The 16,407-nt window shown below is 47.4% G+C and overlaps 1 protein-coding gene across 12 annotated transcripts in view; it reads left to right on the top strand.

Moving 5' to 3' along the window:
• tenm4 (teneurin transmembrane protein 4) overlaps nucleotides 1-16,407 on the top strand; it is a 170,322-nt gene that overhangs the window by 79,881 nt on the left and 74,034 nt on the right. For all 12 annotated transcript variants that reach the window (XM_081699661.1, XM_035534072.2, XM_035534067.2 and 9 more), the window contains 3 exons: nucleotides 12,711-12,875; nucleotides 14,407-14,621; nucleotides 15,136-15,352. In XM_081699661.1, coding sequence (XP_081555787.1) covers nucleotides 12,711-12,875; nucleotides 14,407-14,621; nucleotides 15,136-15,352 — 597 coding nt within the window. The remainder of the gene's footprint in view (nucleotides 1-12,710; nucleotides 12,876-14,406; nucleotides 14,622-15,135; nucleotides 15,353-16,407) is intronic.

The raw sequence follows: 16,407 nt of genomic DNA, 5'->3' as shown, positions 1-16,407 counted from the left end.
AGTCTGCACTTGAACACACCTGCACCTGCACACACTCACACAGTTTGCACCTGAACACACTCACAGTTAGTCTGAACAGTTGAAGAACTTTATGCGAAATGTATTTCGTCTTCTTCCTTATGATGAATGTATTTTAGTTTCTTTTATAGCCTTCTTTCAGATTTTGAAATATAGCCCCATCCCATACCAGTTTGGATATTTAGTCTTTAACTGATGTTTGAAGTTGGTTTTACATAAAGCTGCACTCTGGTGTGATTGTGGGCAGGCAGTGTTGGTGATCTCACCTCAGTCTTCTTGTGCCCTCTGTGTCTGGTTGTAAATGTTATGCAGTGTGATGTTTTGCATATTCTCCCATGTGAAGTGTCACGTTCCTTACATTTGACAAGATTTAAGTATGTATTTATATACGAGTATAGGCGTATGTGAGTGAATAAGTATGTGAGAATATATGAGTCTGTAATTGTGAGTAATTTTCCATTACCATCAAAATTCAAGTGTGTGATTCATTCAGAGTTCTGAAAGAATGTTGTATGGTTTGCTTTAACATGTGTACCTGTTTAGCATATAAATGATTATGTTTTAAAATGCACTGAAATGCATTATCCAGTGGGGGTAGAAATAAGATCAAAGGGGACATATGAAGGCACATCTGAGAGAATCACATCTGACAGAATCACATCTAAGAGAATCACATCTGAGAGAATCACATCTGTGAGGATCTGGCAGTGTATGTTCTTGCAGTTCTCCCTCATCAGAGAGAGAAATAGATTTTGCTTCTCCATCACAAAGGGAGAATTAACATCGCAGCAGAATGGTGGGGGGGGGGGGGGAAACAGAATTTCCACCCTCTCCCTCTGGCTAAATGGTGCCAAAGTGTTATTATTCATTTCTTTTTGGCTTCAAGAATTGTCTAAATGTTTTTTAATAAGCTGCTAGCTATTTAGCGACCATGAGCAGCTGCTCAGTGGAAAGAAGGACCTTGGCATCACCGACGTGCTGAACCTGGATGTGAGTGTGTGTGATTTCAGTTTTGACCACACCAGGAGCTCCGAGGAGCCCAACAGGCTGATGGGGCTTAATTACTTCATGTAATTACTCAACCCAAAAAATCAGGACCATCTCTCTCATCTCCCCGTGTACCCTCGAGTAAACATGTAGCTTACCCTGAAGACACCTTAGCTCACCCTGCGAATCGGAAAATTCCAATCAGGAACAAGGGGCCATGTTTAATTAAAAGCTGATGAGAAAATATAGTTAATTTGAAGTGCAATTAATTATTGAGACCTGTAATTGGAAACTCTAGCTGTGTTGACTAATGAACCCAATTAAACCTCCTGACAGATGTTTTGACTCACAAGTGTGTGTGTGTGTGTGTGTGGGTGGATTAATAAGTGGCATGGTATGGTTTTGCAGAAGGTCATCAGTTTGCTGAGTTCCCACATGGTCCCACATGGCTCTTTTGTGGTCTTACTGGTGAATCCAGAGCCCCCCTCACACTCAGATTCACGTTTCAGTGGTTACCCCAGGTTACCCCAGGTTACCCCAGACCCATGTCCACACAGTTCTAGTGAGCCTGTTTACCGTGTCACTCTTACGTTATTGCGGGCCAGATGTTTTCTCAGTGGAACATTTTATAATATTGTGCTAACTCATCCTAATGTGGGATTTGGCTTTTTCCATGTTGTATATTGAATTTGGAATTTAGGAAAGAATAACATTTTCTCTTCTGGACTGGGCCTAAAATTGTCTTTGGAAAATGAGTCTGTTTCCTGTGATCATATTATGCAGCCACAGTCTGGGGAAACGTGCACATTTAATCTAAGAATAGAGTGAGATTACACTGGTCTCACTCTCTCTCACATGGACACACACACACACACACACACACATATGAAGACAGTATGGAGAAATGATTCACTCTTAACAGATTCTTCACAGTTTCACTCAGAAGTGAAAGATTCCTCAAGACTGTTTTATAAAGCCACCTGCTGCCTCTCTGAAAGCAGATATTTTACTATTTTTAATTAACAGACAAGAGGGTGGTGTGAGGAGGTGTATGGGGCGAAGTGGTATAATGGGGTGAGGGAATGTAGCGGGTGAGGGTGTGTAGTGAGAGGTGAGGGTATGTAGTGAGAGGTGAGGGTGTGTAGTGAGAGGTGAGGGTATGTAGCGGGTGAGGGTGTGTAGTGAGAGGTGAGGGTATGTAGCGGGTGAGGGTGTGTAGTGGGAGGTGAGGGTATGTAATGGGTGAGGGTGTGTAGTGGGAGGTGAAGGTATGTAACGGGTGAGGGGTGTGAGGTGTGTAGTGGGAGGTGAGGGTATGTAGCGGGTGAGGGGTGTGAGGTGTGTAGTGGGAGGTGAGGGTATGTAACGGGTGAGGGGTGTGAGGTGTGTAGTGGGAGGTGAAGGTATGTAACGGGTGAGGGTGTGTAGTGAGAGGTGAGGGTATATAACGGGTGAGGGTGTGTAGTGGGAGGTGAGGGTATGTAGCGGGTGAGGGTGTGTAGTGGGAGGTGAGGGTATGTAGCGGGTGAGGGTGTGTAGTGAGAGGTGAGGGTATGTAGCGGGTGAGGGTGTGTAGTGGGAGGTGAGGGTATGTAGCGGGTGAGGGTGTGTAGTGAGAGGTGAGGGTATGTAGCGGGTGAGGGTGTGTAGTGGGAGGTGAGGGTATGTAATGGGTGAGGGTGTGTAGTGGGAGGTGAAGGTATGTAACGGGTGAGGGGTGTGAGGTGTGTAGTGGGAGGTGAGGGTATGTAGCGGGTGAGGGGTGTGAGGTGTGTAGTGGGAGGTGAGGGTATGTAACGGGTGAGGGGTGTGAGGTGTGTAGTGGGAGGTGAAGGTATGTAACGGGTGAGGGTGTGTAGTGAGAGGTGAGGGTATATAACGGGTGAGGGTGTGTAGTGAGAGGTGAGGGTGTGTAACGGGTGAGGGTGTGTAGTGGGAGGTGAGGGTATGTAGCGGGTGAGGGTGTGTAGTGGGAGGTGAGGGTATGTAGCGGGTGAGGGTGTGTAGTGAGAGGTGAGGGTATGTAGCGGGTGAGGGGTGTGTAGTGAGAGGTGAGGGTATGTAGCGGGTGAGGGTGTGTAGTGAGAGGTGAGGGTATGTAGCGGGTGAGGGTGTGTAGTGGGAGGTGAGGGTATGTAGCGGGTGAGGGTGTGTAGTGAGAGGTGAGGGTATGTAGCGGGTGAGGGTGTGTAGTGGGAGGTGAGGGTATGTAACGGGTGAGGGTGTGTAGTGGGAGGTGAGGGTATGTAGCGGGTGAGGGTGTGTAGTGGGAGGTGAGGGTATGTAGCGGGTGAGGGTGTGTAGTGGGAGGTGAGGGTATGTAGCGGGTGAGGGTGTGTAGTGAGAGGTGAGGGTATGTAGCGGGTGAGGGTGTGTAGTGGGAGGTGAGGGTATGTAATGGGGTGAGGGTGTGTAGTGAGAGGTGAGGGTATGTAACGGGTGAGGGTGTGTAGTGGGAGGTGAGGGTATGTAACGGGTGAGGGTGTGTAGTGAGAGGTGAGGGTATGTAGCGGGTGAGGGTGTGTAGTGGGAGGTGAGGGTATGTAGCGGGTGAGGGTGTGTAGTGGGAGGTGAGGGTATGTAACGAGGTGAGGGTGTGTAGTGAGAGGTGAGGGTATGTAGCGGGTGAGGGTGTGTAGTGGGAGGTGAGGGTATGTAGCGGGTGAGGGTGTGTAGTGGGAGGTGAGGGTATGTAGCGGGTGAGGGTGTGTAGTGAGAGGTGAGGGTATGTAGCGGGTGAGGGTGTGTAGTGGGAGGTGAGGGTATGTAGCGGGTGAGGGTGTGTAGTGGGAGGTGAGGGTATGTAGCGGGTGAGGGTGTGTAGTGGGAGGTGAGGGTATGTAGCGGGTGAGGGTGTGTAGTGAGAGGTGAGGGTGTGTAACGGGTGAGGGTGTGTAGTGAGAGGTGAGGGTATGTAGCGGGTGAGGGTGTGTAGTGAGAGGTGAGGGTATGTAGCGGGTGAGGGTGTGTAGTGAGAGGTGAGGGTATGTAGCGGGTGAGGGTGTGTAGTGGGAGGTGAGGGTATGTAACGGGTGAGGGTGTGTAGTGGGAGGTGAGGGAATGTAGCGGGTGAGGGTGTGTAGTGGGAGGTGAGGGTATGTAATGGGGTGAGGGTGTGTAGTGAGAGGTGAGGGTATGTAGCGGGTGAGGGTGTGTAGTGAGAGGTGAGGGTATGTAGCGGGTGAGGGTGTGTAGTGAGAGGTGAGGGTATGTAGCGGGTTAGGGTGTGTAGTGAGAGGTGAGGGTATGTAGCGGGTGAGGGTGTGTAGTGGGAGGTGAGGGTATGTAGCGGGTGAGGGTGTGTAGTGGGAGGTGAGGGTATGTAGCGGGTGAGGGTGTGTAGTGGGAGGTGAGGGTATGTAGCGGGTTAGGGTGTGTAGTGAGAGGTGAGGGTATGTAGCGGGTGAGGGTGTGTAGTGGGAGGTGAGGGTATGTAGCGGGTGAGGGTGTGTAGTGGGAGGTGAGGGTATGTAGCGGGTGAGGGTGTGTAGTGGGAGGTGAGGGTATGTAATGGGTGAGGGTGTGTAGTGGGAGGTGAAGGTATGTAACGGGTGAGGGGTGTGAGGTGTGTAGTGGGAGGTGAGGGTATGTAGCGGGTGAGGGGTGTGAGGTGTGTAGTGGGAGGTGAGGGTATGTAACGGGTGAGGGGTGTGAGGTGTGTAGTGGGAGGTGAAGGTATGTAACGGGTGAGGGTGTGTAGTGAGAGGTGAGGGTATGTAGCGGGTGAGGGTGTGTAGTGGGAGGTGAGGGTATGGTGAAGGTATGTAACGGGTGAGGGGTGTGAGGTGTGTAGTGGGAGGTGAGGGTATGTAGCGGGTGAGGGGTGTGAGGTGTGTAGTGGGAGGTGAGGGTATGTAACGGGTGAGGGGTGTGAGGGTGTGTAGTGGGAGGTGAGGGTATGTAGCGGGTGAGGGTGTGTAGTGGGAGGTGAGGGTATGTAGCGGGTGAGGGTGTGTAGTGGGAGGTGAGGGTATGTAATGGGTGAGGGTGTGTAGTGGGAGGTGAAGGTATGTAACGGGTGAGGGGTGTGAGGTGTGTAGTGGGAGGTGAGGGTATGTAGCGGGTGAGGGGTGGGAGGTGTGTAGTGGGAGGTGAGGGTATGTAACGGGTGAGGGGTGTGAGGTGTGTAGTGGGAGGTGAAGGTATGTAACGGGTGAGGGTGTGTAGTGAGAGGTGAGGGTATGTAGCGGGTGAGGGTGTGTAGTGGGAGGTGAGGGTATGTAATGGGTGAGGGTGTGTAGTGGGAGGTGAAGGTATGTAACGGGTGAGGGGTGTGAGGTGTGTAGTGGGAGGTGAGGGTATGTAGCGGGTGAGGGGTGTGAGGTGTGTAGTGGGAGGTGAGGGTATGTAACGGGTGAGGGGTGTGAGGTGTGTAGTGGGAGGTGAAGGTATGTAACGGGTGAGGGTGTGTAGTGAGAGGTGAGGGTATGTAGCGGGTTAGGGGTGTGTAGTGAGAGGTGAGGGTATGTAACGGGTTAGGGGTGTGTAGTGAGAGGTGAAGGTATGTAACGGGTTAGGGTGTGTAGTGGGAGGTGAAGGTATGTAACGGGTGAGGGGTGTGAGGTGTGTAGTGGGAGGTGAGGGTATGTAACGGGTGAGGGTGTGTAGTGGGAGGTGAAGGTATGTAACAGGTGAGGGGTGTGAGGTGTGTAGTGGGAGGTGAGGGTATGTAACGGGTGAGGGTGTGTAGTGAGAGGTGAAGGTATGTAACGGGTGAGGGGTGTGAGGTGTGTAGTGGGAGGTGAGGGTATGTAACGGGTGAGGGGTGTGAGGTGTGTAGTGGGAGGTGAGGGTATGTAACGGGTTAGGGGTGTGTAGTGGGAGGTGAGGGTATGTAGCAGGGTAAGGGATGTGAGGGTGTGTATCGAGAGGTGACGGTATGTAACAGGGGTAAGTGTGTAGTGAGAGGTGAGGGTATGTAACAGGGGTGAGGGGTGTGAGGGTATGTAACTTGAATATATTCTATGTAACTTGGATATATTCTATGAGTAAATGACAAAGCACTTTTGTAAGTCGCTCTGGATAAGAACGTCTGCTAAATGCTGTAAATGTAAAATGTAAATGTAATAGGGGTGAGGGGTGTGAGGGTGTGTAGTGAGAGGTGAGGGTATGTAACGGGGTGAGGGGTGTGAGGTGTGTAGTGGGAGTTGAGGGTATGTAACGGGGTGAGGGGTATGAGGGTGTGTAGTGAGAGGTGAGGGTATGTAACAGGGATGAGGGGTGTGAGGGTGTGTAGTGAGAGGTGAGGGTATGTAACAGGGATGAGGGGTGTGAGGGTGTGTAGTGAGAGGTGATGGTATGTAATGGGTGAGGGGTGTGAGGTGTGTAGTGGGAGGTGAGGATATGTAACAGGGGTGAGGGGTGTGAGGGTGTGTAGTGGGAGGTGAGGGTATGTAACAGGTCTGAGGATGTGTAGTGAGAGGTGAGGGTATGTAACAGGTCTGAGGATGTGTAGTGAGAGGTGAGGGTATGTAACAGGGGTGAGGATGTAGTGAGAGGTGAGGGTATGTAACAGGGGTGAGGGGTGTTACAGAGGTGTCAGAGCAATTAGACAGCTAATTAGAACCAGCTGCCTTCAACACACCATCACGTTGGTGTCTAAGGGGAAATAACCATATTATATGATTATTTGAATATGAATAATCAATGATAATATGGTAATATACTTGTGACAGGCAGGCTTATATTCAATCATTCTGTGATGAGTGAATGATGACTGGGTGATGGTTGTGTGATGAGTGGGTGGTGACAGGGTGATGAGTGAATGATGACTGGGTGATGAGTGGGTGATGGTTGGGTGATGACAGGCTGATGAGTGTGTGATGAGTGTGTGATAGGATGATGAGTGGGTGTTGAGTGGATGATAACTGGGTGATGGGTGGGTGATGACAGGGTGATGACAGGGTGATGGGTGGGTGATGACAGGGTGATGAGTGGGTGTTGAGTGGATGATAACTGGGTGATGGGTGGATGATAACTGGGTGATGGGTGCGTGATGACAGGGTGATGAGTGGGTGATGACAGGGTGATGAGTGGGTGATGACGGTGATGAGTGGGTGATGACAGGGTGATGAGTGGGTAATGGTTGGGTGATTACAGGGTGATGAGTGAGTGATGAGTGGGTGATAACAGGGTGATGGGTGGATGATAACAGGGTGATGGGTGGGTGATGACAGGGTGATGAGTGGGTAATGGTTGGGTGATTACAGGGTGATGAGTGAGTGATGGTTGGGTGATGACAGGGTGATGAGTGGGTAATGGTTGGGTGATTACAGGGTGATGAGTGAGTGATGAGTGGGTGATAACAGGGTGATGGGTGGGTGATGACAGGGTGATGAGTGGGTGATGGTTGGGTGATGACAGGCTGATGAGTGTGTGATGAGTGGGTGATAGGATGATGAGTGGGTGTTGAGTGGATGATAACTGGGTGATGGGTGCGTGATGACAGGGTGATGAGTGGATGATGACAGGGTGATGAGTGTGTGATGAGTGGGTGATGACAGGGTGATGGGTGGGTGATGACAGGGTGATGAGTGGGTAATGGTTGGGTGATTACAGGGTGATGAGTGAGTGATGAGGGTGATAACAGGGTGATGGGTGGGTGATGACAGGCTGATGAGTGGATGATAACAGGGTGATGGGTGGGTGATGACAGGGTGATGAGTGGGTGATGGTTGGGTGATGACAGGCTGATGAGTGTGTGATGAGTGGGTGATAGGATGATGAGTGGGTGTTGAGTGGATGATAACTGGGTGATGGGTGCGTGATGACAGGGTGATGGGTGGGTGATGACAAGGTGATGGGTGGGTGATGACAGGGTGATGAGTGGGTGTTGAGTGGATGATAACTGGGTGATGGGTGGATGATAACTGGGTGATGGGTGGGTGATGACAGGGTGATGAGTGGGTGATGACAGGGTGATGAGTGGGTGATGGGTGGGTGATGACAGGGTGATGAGTGGGTAATGGTTGGGTGATTACAGGGTGATGAGTGAGTGATGATTGGGTGATGGTTGGGTGATGGCAGGCTGATGAGTGTGTGATGAGTGGGTGATGAGTGGGTGATGAGTGGGTGATGGGTGGGTGATGACAGGCTGATGAGTGTGTGATGAGTGGGTGATAACAGGGTGATGGGTGGGTGATGGGCGGGTGATGGGTGGGTGATGACAGGCTGATGAGTGTGTGATGAGTGGGTGATGACAGGGTGATGGTTAGGTGATGACAGGGTGATGGTTAGGTGATGACAGGGTGATGAGTGAGTGATGAGTGGGTGATAACAGGGTGATGGGTGGGTGATGACAGGCTAATGAGTGGGTGATGACAGGGTGATGAGTGGGTGATGGTTGGGTGATTGGTGGGTGATGGGTGGGTGATGGGTGCCCTACCCTGCCCTGCAGCCCTGAAGTGCAGGAAAGTTCCTGGGCTGTTCCTGGGCTGAGAAGCAGGGGAACATTTCATAAGCTTTCAAGTCTTCAAGCATGCTGCATAGGGCAGATACAGGCCTGCACCTGAACATCTGGAATGACACCCAGCCTTGCAGTGTCTTTGATGGGATTGTCCTGCCTGGCGCTCATACGCTGACTCGGCACTCAGCATTTGTCTGTTGACAGAGAACTACAAATCAATGAGAGAAGGGGAGGTAAATAGAGACAGAGGGAGAGGAACGGATGGAGGGAAATCGAGAGGAAGGGAGGTGAAAATGGATAGAGGGGGAGAGAAATGTAGGGAAATAAAGAGATGGAGCAAGAGGGAAACAGAGATGGAGAGGGCAGGAAGCAGAGTTAGAATGAAAAGTCTTGCAGTAGCCAAGACTGACAAATCCTGCCGTGTGTGAAGGGTTTGTGCTCCTCTGCCCTCAGCTGTTCCTGCTGTACACACATGCCTGATCATTTTCGTTTCTGCTCTCACAAGACAGGCTTGACTTCTTTTTTCTACCCCATGTTTACTTCCATGAAAAGGGAGCTCAGAAATCCGGGCTCGTCGCAGGAATGCCAAAATCTGTTGGAACGCAGTCAGTGAAATGTGCTCAGCAATTTTCCAAATAGCTATTGATTCAGTAAGCCAGAGCGAAGCAGATCCTGCCTCCGGCGGACGCCATGAAAGGGCCCCATCACTGCTGAGCCAGACGTTCTAGCAGCGTGAGCGGCGTGAGTAAGCCGCGTGGAGCTGTCTAATATGATTGTAATTAATTGACGAGTGAGCAGTGGGCAGAGAGCTGCGCATTTCTCCTCATCACCGCTAGTTTGGTCCTCAGTCTGTCAGTGCAGCTCCCAGTTTGAGGCTGAGACTGGTGCCACCGCAAGCCCCTCGCTACCCAGACTCAGGGACCAGGGCTTTTACAGCGTCTGGAGAAGGCAGTGTGCCTATCATAGCAAGGACCCAATGAGGCCAGTTGTGCAAATTCTTTGTTTTTCTTTGGAAGCAGAAGGGAAGTGTGGGAAAGCTCCTACTCGGTAAACAGAACTGCCGCTGATCCGTCTCAGCTCAGTGAAGCGTCTGTCATTTGGATTCATTATTAATGACACTGTGTTAGCACCAGATCCTCCCTGCCTACAGCACATTCACGGAAGGTTAAAGATCCTCTGAAACACTCTCCTGTGTGTTCACAGGAGCTGTTGTGTGTGTGTGTGTGTGTGTGTGTGTGTGTGTGTGTGTGTGTGTGTGTGTATGTATGTATATATATATATATATATATATATATATATATATATATATATAGTGCTGCATTCACATTTTCCAGCAGACATTTCAGGTTCTTCACTTGGTCTTGGTCTGTTCAGCTTTGCCATGACCTTCAGTCTCAGGTTAGCAGCACTGGTGTTGATCTTGGTGCATGGACTCATTGGGTCTTGGGTGTCGAGTTCAAGGTGTGAGGATGATGATGGTATCTCCCCTCTGACCTTTCCTCCTGGCTCCCCCTTGCCGTAGCATGTGTGCTGTACCTTGATGATCTCAGGTTGTGATAACAGCTCTCACACTGGGGTTACTGGTGTAGTAACATTCCAACAGTCCTCTGATCTTCTCTCTCGTCCATGAGGGTCTTGTATTTGTTCCAGTAGTCCGCATTTCACCAGATTGTCCTGGTCCCCCAGCATCTGACACGGACCTCGTTAACCCGGGCGATGTCCGTGCGGGTGGGACTCTTATTTTGAACTCTCATTGTTAATGAGGTAGGCAGCATTAAGGGTCTTACCTAAAGGACCACGCTGGAGACACCCTGATCAGGATTCCAACCCACAATTCATCAAAAAATATATAAATTCAGAGATAGGCATCATCTTTATTAATTATGTATTTTTAAGTATTAATCAGATGGAATTAGCTTTCCGAACATATACCTAAGGAACGTTTACTACGTCTGTAATGTTAGGACCTGTGTAATATTATGACACATAGGATAAGGAATGTTGGTATAAATCACAGAGGTAGGCGTGACTATTCAGTTTGTCTTCACACATCCATGTCTAACATGTAGCATTAGCAGGTCACAAATATAAAACTATAAACTATAAAATCACTGCATGAAATATTAATGAAGCATTATTATTATTAATGAGCCATTATCTGTCTAGAGCTGTTATGAACCAGAAGACTTGGATTTAGTCTAAATTTCTCAGCTTCTTGTCTGTAATTCCACAGACATCTTGTGTGGAGATTGTTGATATGAAATAGTCACAGTGCGTTGGGTATGACCTATAGCAGGCCACGTGTGTAGAAGAATGTCCCTAGTGCCAGCAGAAGTCGGTCCTCGGAAGGAGAACTTTGGCAAGTCAATGCTTCCTTGAGCGCTTGAGAAAATGTAAAAATTCCTTTACTTCCCCAATATTTACTGACATGTTCATTCACACAAGCTTTTTTTAAAAATCTGTTTTTATTTCTAGTGGTCATTTCATAGTAAGTAATAAGAATCCAACCCTTTGGTTGGTTTTTGTGCTGGTTTTTGCAGTGTGTAGCTGGGGCAGAGTGCTCCTCTGATGGCTTGGTGAACTCTTCCATCTTTGGAACAGCAGAACATAATAGTTTAAGTTGCCAGCCACACACAAATCAAGATTGATTCTGGGATTTCAGAATGTTCACAGTTGTGCATTTCTTTTCTTTGAATGAAATGACAGTAGAATAAATCATCTGGTTAGACCTTCATCAGGATGAGATATTTACTGCAGAGCAGAAGAAATAAAACTGATTTAGCAGCAGAATTCTCCCCACGTGGTCTGAGCGGAGCAGGAACGGGAGGTGTGGCTGAACTGGAGCCAGTTTATGTTCATGAATGAAAAATAAGGAGGATCTTTGAAAGGTACGTTTAGGACAGAGTGTCGCAAACTGTCCTTCACATCCACTCCAACTTTAGGATGGTTCTGCTTCTTTATTTTTACCAAAAATAAAACTCCTTCTGCCTTTTTGGTTCTTGTTGTTGACCGCAGAAGGCAGAGCTAAGATGGTGATGCGTGTTCTCTGTAGTGATCCATCACGCAGGTTCCTCCCCCTTAGTCTGTGCACTTCTTTGTCCTAGAGCTCTTCACTATTTTTGTCTACTTTGTGAAATATAAGCGCCGTGTGTCTGCTAGTGTTCACACATCCACGCTGGCCTCTGTTCCTTTCTTGCTGACGTGATCATTCCCTTGTGTTTCTTGCTGTAGGGAGGGTGTAGGGGGACTATTAGTGTGGTCCCTGGGATGCGGAGAATAGCCTTAGTCCGGAGGCTCTTGGCTATTCTGGTAGTTCCAACCATTTTCTTGACACTGGAGTAAGGGGCTGTTGCATTTACAGCTCTTTGAGCATGCACACTGTTTTTTTTTATCATCAATGAAATTCACTTACTGTTTATATCCCTTATTAGACAGAACTCTTTAAACCTTACAAAGCACTAATCCTAAACCCTACGCAACCCTAACCCTAACCCTAATCATAACCCCAAATAAAGCCCTGCAAAACCCTGACTGTATAGCCCCATGACACTAACCCTCAAAATGTGATACACAGACACTGAGAATTAAGCACACCAAAGATCATAAGGAATCCCATCTGAAATACGTGTTACCGCCACTCTTACCTACTAATGGACGTGGATAATTAATCCCACATTTTAATTATATTATTCTGCACTCACTACCTATTCAATTACAAACCTTAATTTTTTTTAAACATCTGATAATTTGCCATGCACAGTTTGTTAGCTCTCCAACAACTCTTCATTAGCGGTTAGTTTTTGACCACAGGGCACTGTTGACTGGATATCTAATCTAATCTAATCCAATTCAGTCCAATATAATATAATATAATCCAGTCCAATCTAATCTAATCCAGTCCAATCTAATATAATATAATGTAATATAATCTAGTCCAATCTAATCTAATCTAATATAATATAATATAATATAATATAATATAATATAATCTGATCTAATATAATATAAACCAGTCCGATCTAATCTAATCTAATCCAGTCCAATCTAATTCAATCCAATCCAATCTAATCTAATGAGATTAGGTAAAATCACACCAAATCAGATGCCTAGATAGAAAATTTAAACAAAATTGCATTTGAAGACACGTCTACAAAAGAATTCAGTTGAATATTGCTATAAGTGACATAATGCTGACTGAAACACTAGTTTTCCCTCATTGTCAGCCAGTGTAGCCTGGCTGAACTGTGCCTTTAATAAACGCTCACGGTTGCTAACCCATAGGTCTCCTGTCCTCTTGCAGTCATGCACCTGTTTGGGTTGAACTGGCACCTGCAGCCCGTGCACAGGCAGCTGTTTGCGCAGTCTGAAGACAGTAGCCATGGGGGGGCACTCTCCACAGACCTGGACCAACCACCCTTCAGCAAGACCGGCCTCCAGATCCCAGACCGCACTGCCAAAGATGATGGTATGTGTAAATATGTATGCCAATGAGAAATGTTTGGTTTAAAAAAAAAAAAGGATCTTTGCAGAAATAATGTAATTTTGAAATCAATTCCTGATCAAGCCATTTTTGGTGAACACTCCAGACTGTTCCCTCTCTGATGTTGTAATGGATATAGTCATATGCTCATTCATTTATTTTTGGTTCTAGATACCTGGATAATAAAAGGAACATAGGACAGTGATGGGGACCCTTTTTCTTGAAAATAACCCCCCAAAGATTTCCAAAATGAAGGTCTAGAGAAATACTTTAACTAGCAAACTTCTCCCCACAAGATTTAGGATTATAATCTAATGTCCCTTTGGCCTGAATTCTCTGACACATTCCAAAAAATTTCCAACTAATGTCTTTCCAGATTTGCACTGACACAGCTCATGATTGGCCCAAGTTCTAACGTCTTAGTTCTGATATTTCAGTCTTATGCAGATCCAGGATTATTTATCATTCTTCTCCATGCTGTGCCCAGTCTTGGCAGTTCACTGTGAGGTCTGCATTGTAATCCAATGAAAGATGTGTGAGAAGTGGCAGACTTTTCTTCCTTCATGGAGAGAGGGATGGCCCTGCTTTAGGGAGTGGGCTTCCCAGGCTCAAGGGGGATTAGAACTTGTGTCCCATCCAAAGAAGTCACGCCTTCCTTTCATTTTACAAACTAGAGTCAAGTTTGGTTGGCAGAGGTAGAAAGCCCACGCTAACCCCCGTGGTAGAGCCAGTGAGTGGCACACACATGCTAACCCGCATGGTAGAGCCAATGAGGGGCACACACGCACTAACCCCCATGGTAGAACCAGTGAGGGGCACAGTGGGGTAAGTTTTCTCTTCTTCAGTCTGTCTGTGTGGGAGAGACCTGCCTCAGTCTGTCAGTGTAGGAGAGACCTGCCTCGGTCTGTCTGTATGGGAGAGACCTGCCTCAGTCAGTCAGTATGGGAGAGACCTGCCTTGGTCTGTCTGTATGGGAGAGATCTGTGACATTGTCACGTTTCAACAGGTTTTGTGATGGTTTTGATGCTCTTGTGCTGGTAGATGCGCCGTCTGCCTGGTGTGATTGGACCAGTAATTGGGTCTGATGTGTTGGCGCTGTATCCAGTGGCAGTAAATTGGGAGGCAGGAGAGTGTGGCTTGTCTCTCCAGATCTAACACACTGCAGATGATGGACCCTTTTGAGGAACTGCCATCTGCCGTGGTGGGCGAGGCTGCCCATGGCAATGCCTGCATAAATGTCCTCAGGGTTCTGTTTGCAGGCATGTTGGTATTCAGCGTCACTGAGTTGCAGAACTTGGCTCATGTACAGGGCCAGCAGATGTTGCCAATTCCATGGGGTCGAGTGAAGAAAACTGGGCCCAGGTGCAAACACACTCTCCTCTCGTGCAGAACAAGTCCTTACATGTACACGGCCAGCCTGTGGCGGAACAATGTTCCTGTGTGACCAGCATGACTGAAGACATAGCGTGAGCTGGGCGCTCTGTGGTCTCTGACTGCTTTCTGCTTTGTTACATAGGCAAACCGGATGGCCTGTTCCCAGAGGACAGCTTCATAGAGATGGGTGAGGTAGACATAGGTCGTAAGGTCACACAACAGATTCCACCCGGAATCTTCTGGAGGTCACAGGTCTTCATCGACCACCCGATGTACCTGAAATTCAACGTGTCCCTTAGTAAAGATGCCTTGGTTGGGATCTATGGAAGGAGAGGTCTTCCACCATCTCACACACAGGTGCGTTGGGCAAACACACAAAGTCTGTGGTGGGTGTGTAGGGGTGGAGGACAGCACGGGTGGGTGTATGGGGGTGGAGGAGAATATGGGTGGGTGTGTAGGGGTGGAGGACAGCATGGGAAATGTGTTTTATTTTGTGGTGTGCACTATTGGCCATGTACAGAGACTGAGCGTGAGGTGTCTGATCCAAACACACACCTCATATCAGTGCTGAACACTGAGCACCTCAACCTCAACGCACTGGTGTGTGTCATTGCTATAGTGTCAGATTACTGGGATTTAATCCATGGCCTAGATTCTTCTTGGGGCAAAAATTTTGTGAATCATGTTTTTAACTGTTTGATAATCAGTTTGTTTTTTTGATGTCAGTACAATACCAAAGTGTCTGCCTGTTTGCTCATGTGATTTATATGTCAACATAAAGCCTGACTGCAGTTTCTCCGTCTCCACTCTGTCTCTGCTTTGTCGTCACTTTTTCTTCACTCTTTCCCCACATTGTCTGCTCTGCCTCCAGTTTGACTTTGTGGAACTATTGGATGGCCGGAGGCTCTTGGCTCAGGGTTTTCCAGGTGTGGAGGGCATGCCAGCCCTGCCCCAACCGCGGAGTCTCGTGCCCCTCAGCAGCCATGCAACGGGCTTCATCCAGTACATGGACTCAGGCATCTGGCATCTGGCTGTGTACAATGATGGAAAGGAGACGGAGCAGGTGTCCTACCTCAGCACAGCGATCGGTGAGTCCTGTGGTCATGGTCCCGTCGTCCCGCGAGGAGGATAGATACGTCTGCATTGGTTGGGCTGTTAGTCTCCACAGGGCCAGGGGAAAGTGATTCAGCGTGAACATGCCTGCGTGTTGGTGAATAATGGAGTCCAGGTGGTTGGAGATGAGGCTGGGTGGAGTTCCTGCTGTGTTGTCTCCATGCAGCTCAGTTAAAAGATAATGGGAACTAAACATTGTAGCATGTTTGTAAATAAATGGATGCTAATATCAGTAGTAATTATTTAGCACCATGTCATCTGCATTCCTGGTTAGCAATATTAGTATTTCTGACTGAGTTGATGAATGTGGCCAGTTCAGTCATACAGCATCACAGACAGCACAGATATGATCTCTACAATTACCTCATCAGAAAAGGAGAATAAATAAATGCATTCCTTTTAAATCTTGACCCCGCAGCTCATGGTCAGGAGGTTCACTTACACGTATCATGATGGTCTCCGCTGGGCAAGACTTCACAGAGTTTGTATCTGAAATTCTGCAGTAGTAGTATTTACCATTAATAGATGGTCAGATTTTCTGTTTCAGCAGAATTTCCTTCAACTGTAATTCAGAATGTTAACTGTTATTAAACAGTTAACTACAGTTATGGAAGAATCATTAATTCTGGTCACAGTCACTTCCTTTTGTTTTTCACTCTCCAGCTGTCAGGGTGGATGTTAGTGGGAATGCTAGATGCCAATTATTAGTATTATTATTATTATTATTATTATTATTATTATTATTATTATTATTATTATTCATTGGGGCTACAGTAACATCACATTATATTATTATTATTATTATTATCATTATTATTGTTATTATCATTATTCATTGGTGCTACAGTAACATCACATTATATTATTATTATTATTATTATCATTATTATTGTTATTATCATTATTCATTGGTGCTACAGTAACATCACATTATATTATTATTATTATTATTATTCATTGGTGCTACAGTAACATTACATTATATTATTATATTATTATTATTATCATTATTATTCATTGGTGCTACAGT

The sequence above is a fragment of the Electrophorus electricus genome, chromosome 17 (genome assembly GCF_041902795.1).
Source record: "Electrophorus electricus isolate QZ-2024a chromosome 17, ASM4190279v1, whole genome shotgun sequence".
NCBI lineage: Eukaryota > Metazoa > Chordata > Actinopteri > Gymnotiformes > Gymnotidae > Electrophorus > Electrophorus electricus.
Note: the sequence above shows the minus strand (reverse complement) of the source record. Positions and strands in the feature narration are given on the sequence as shown.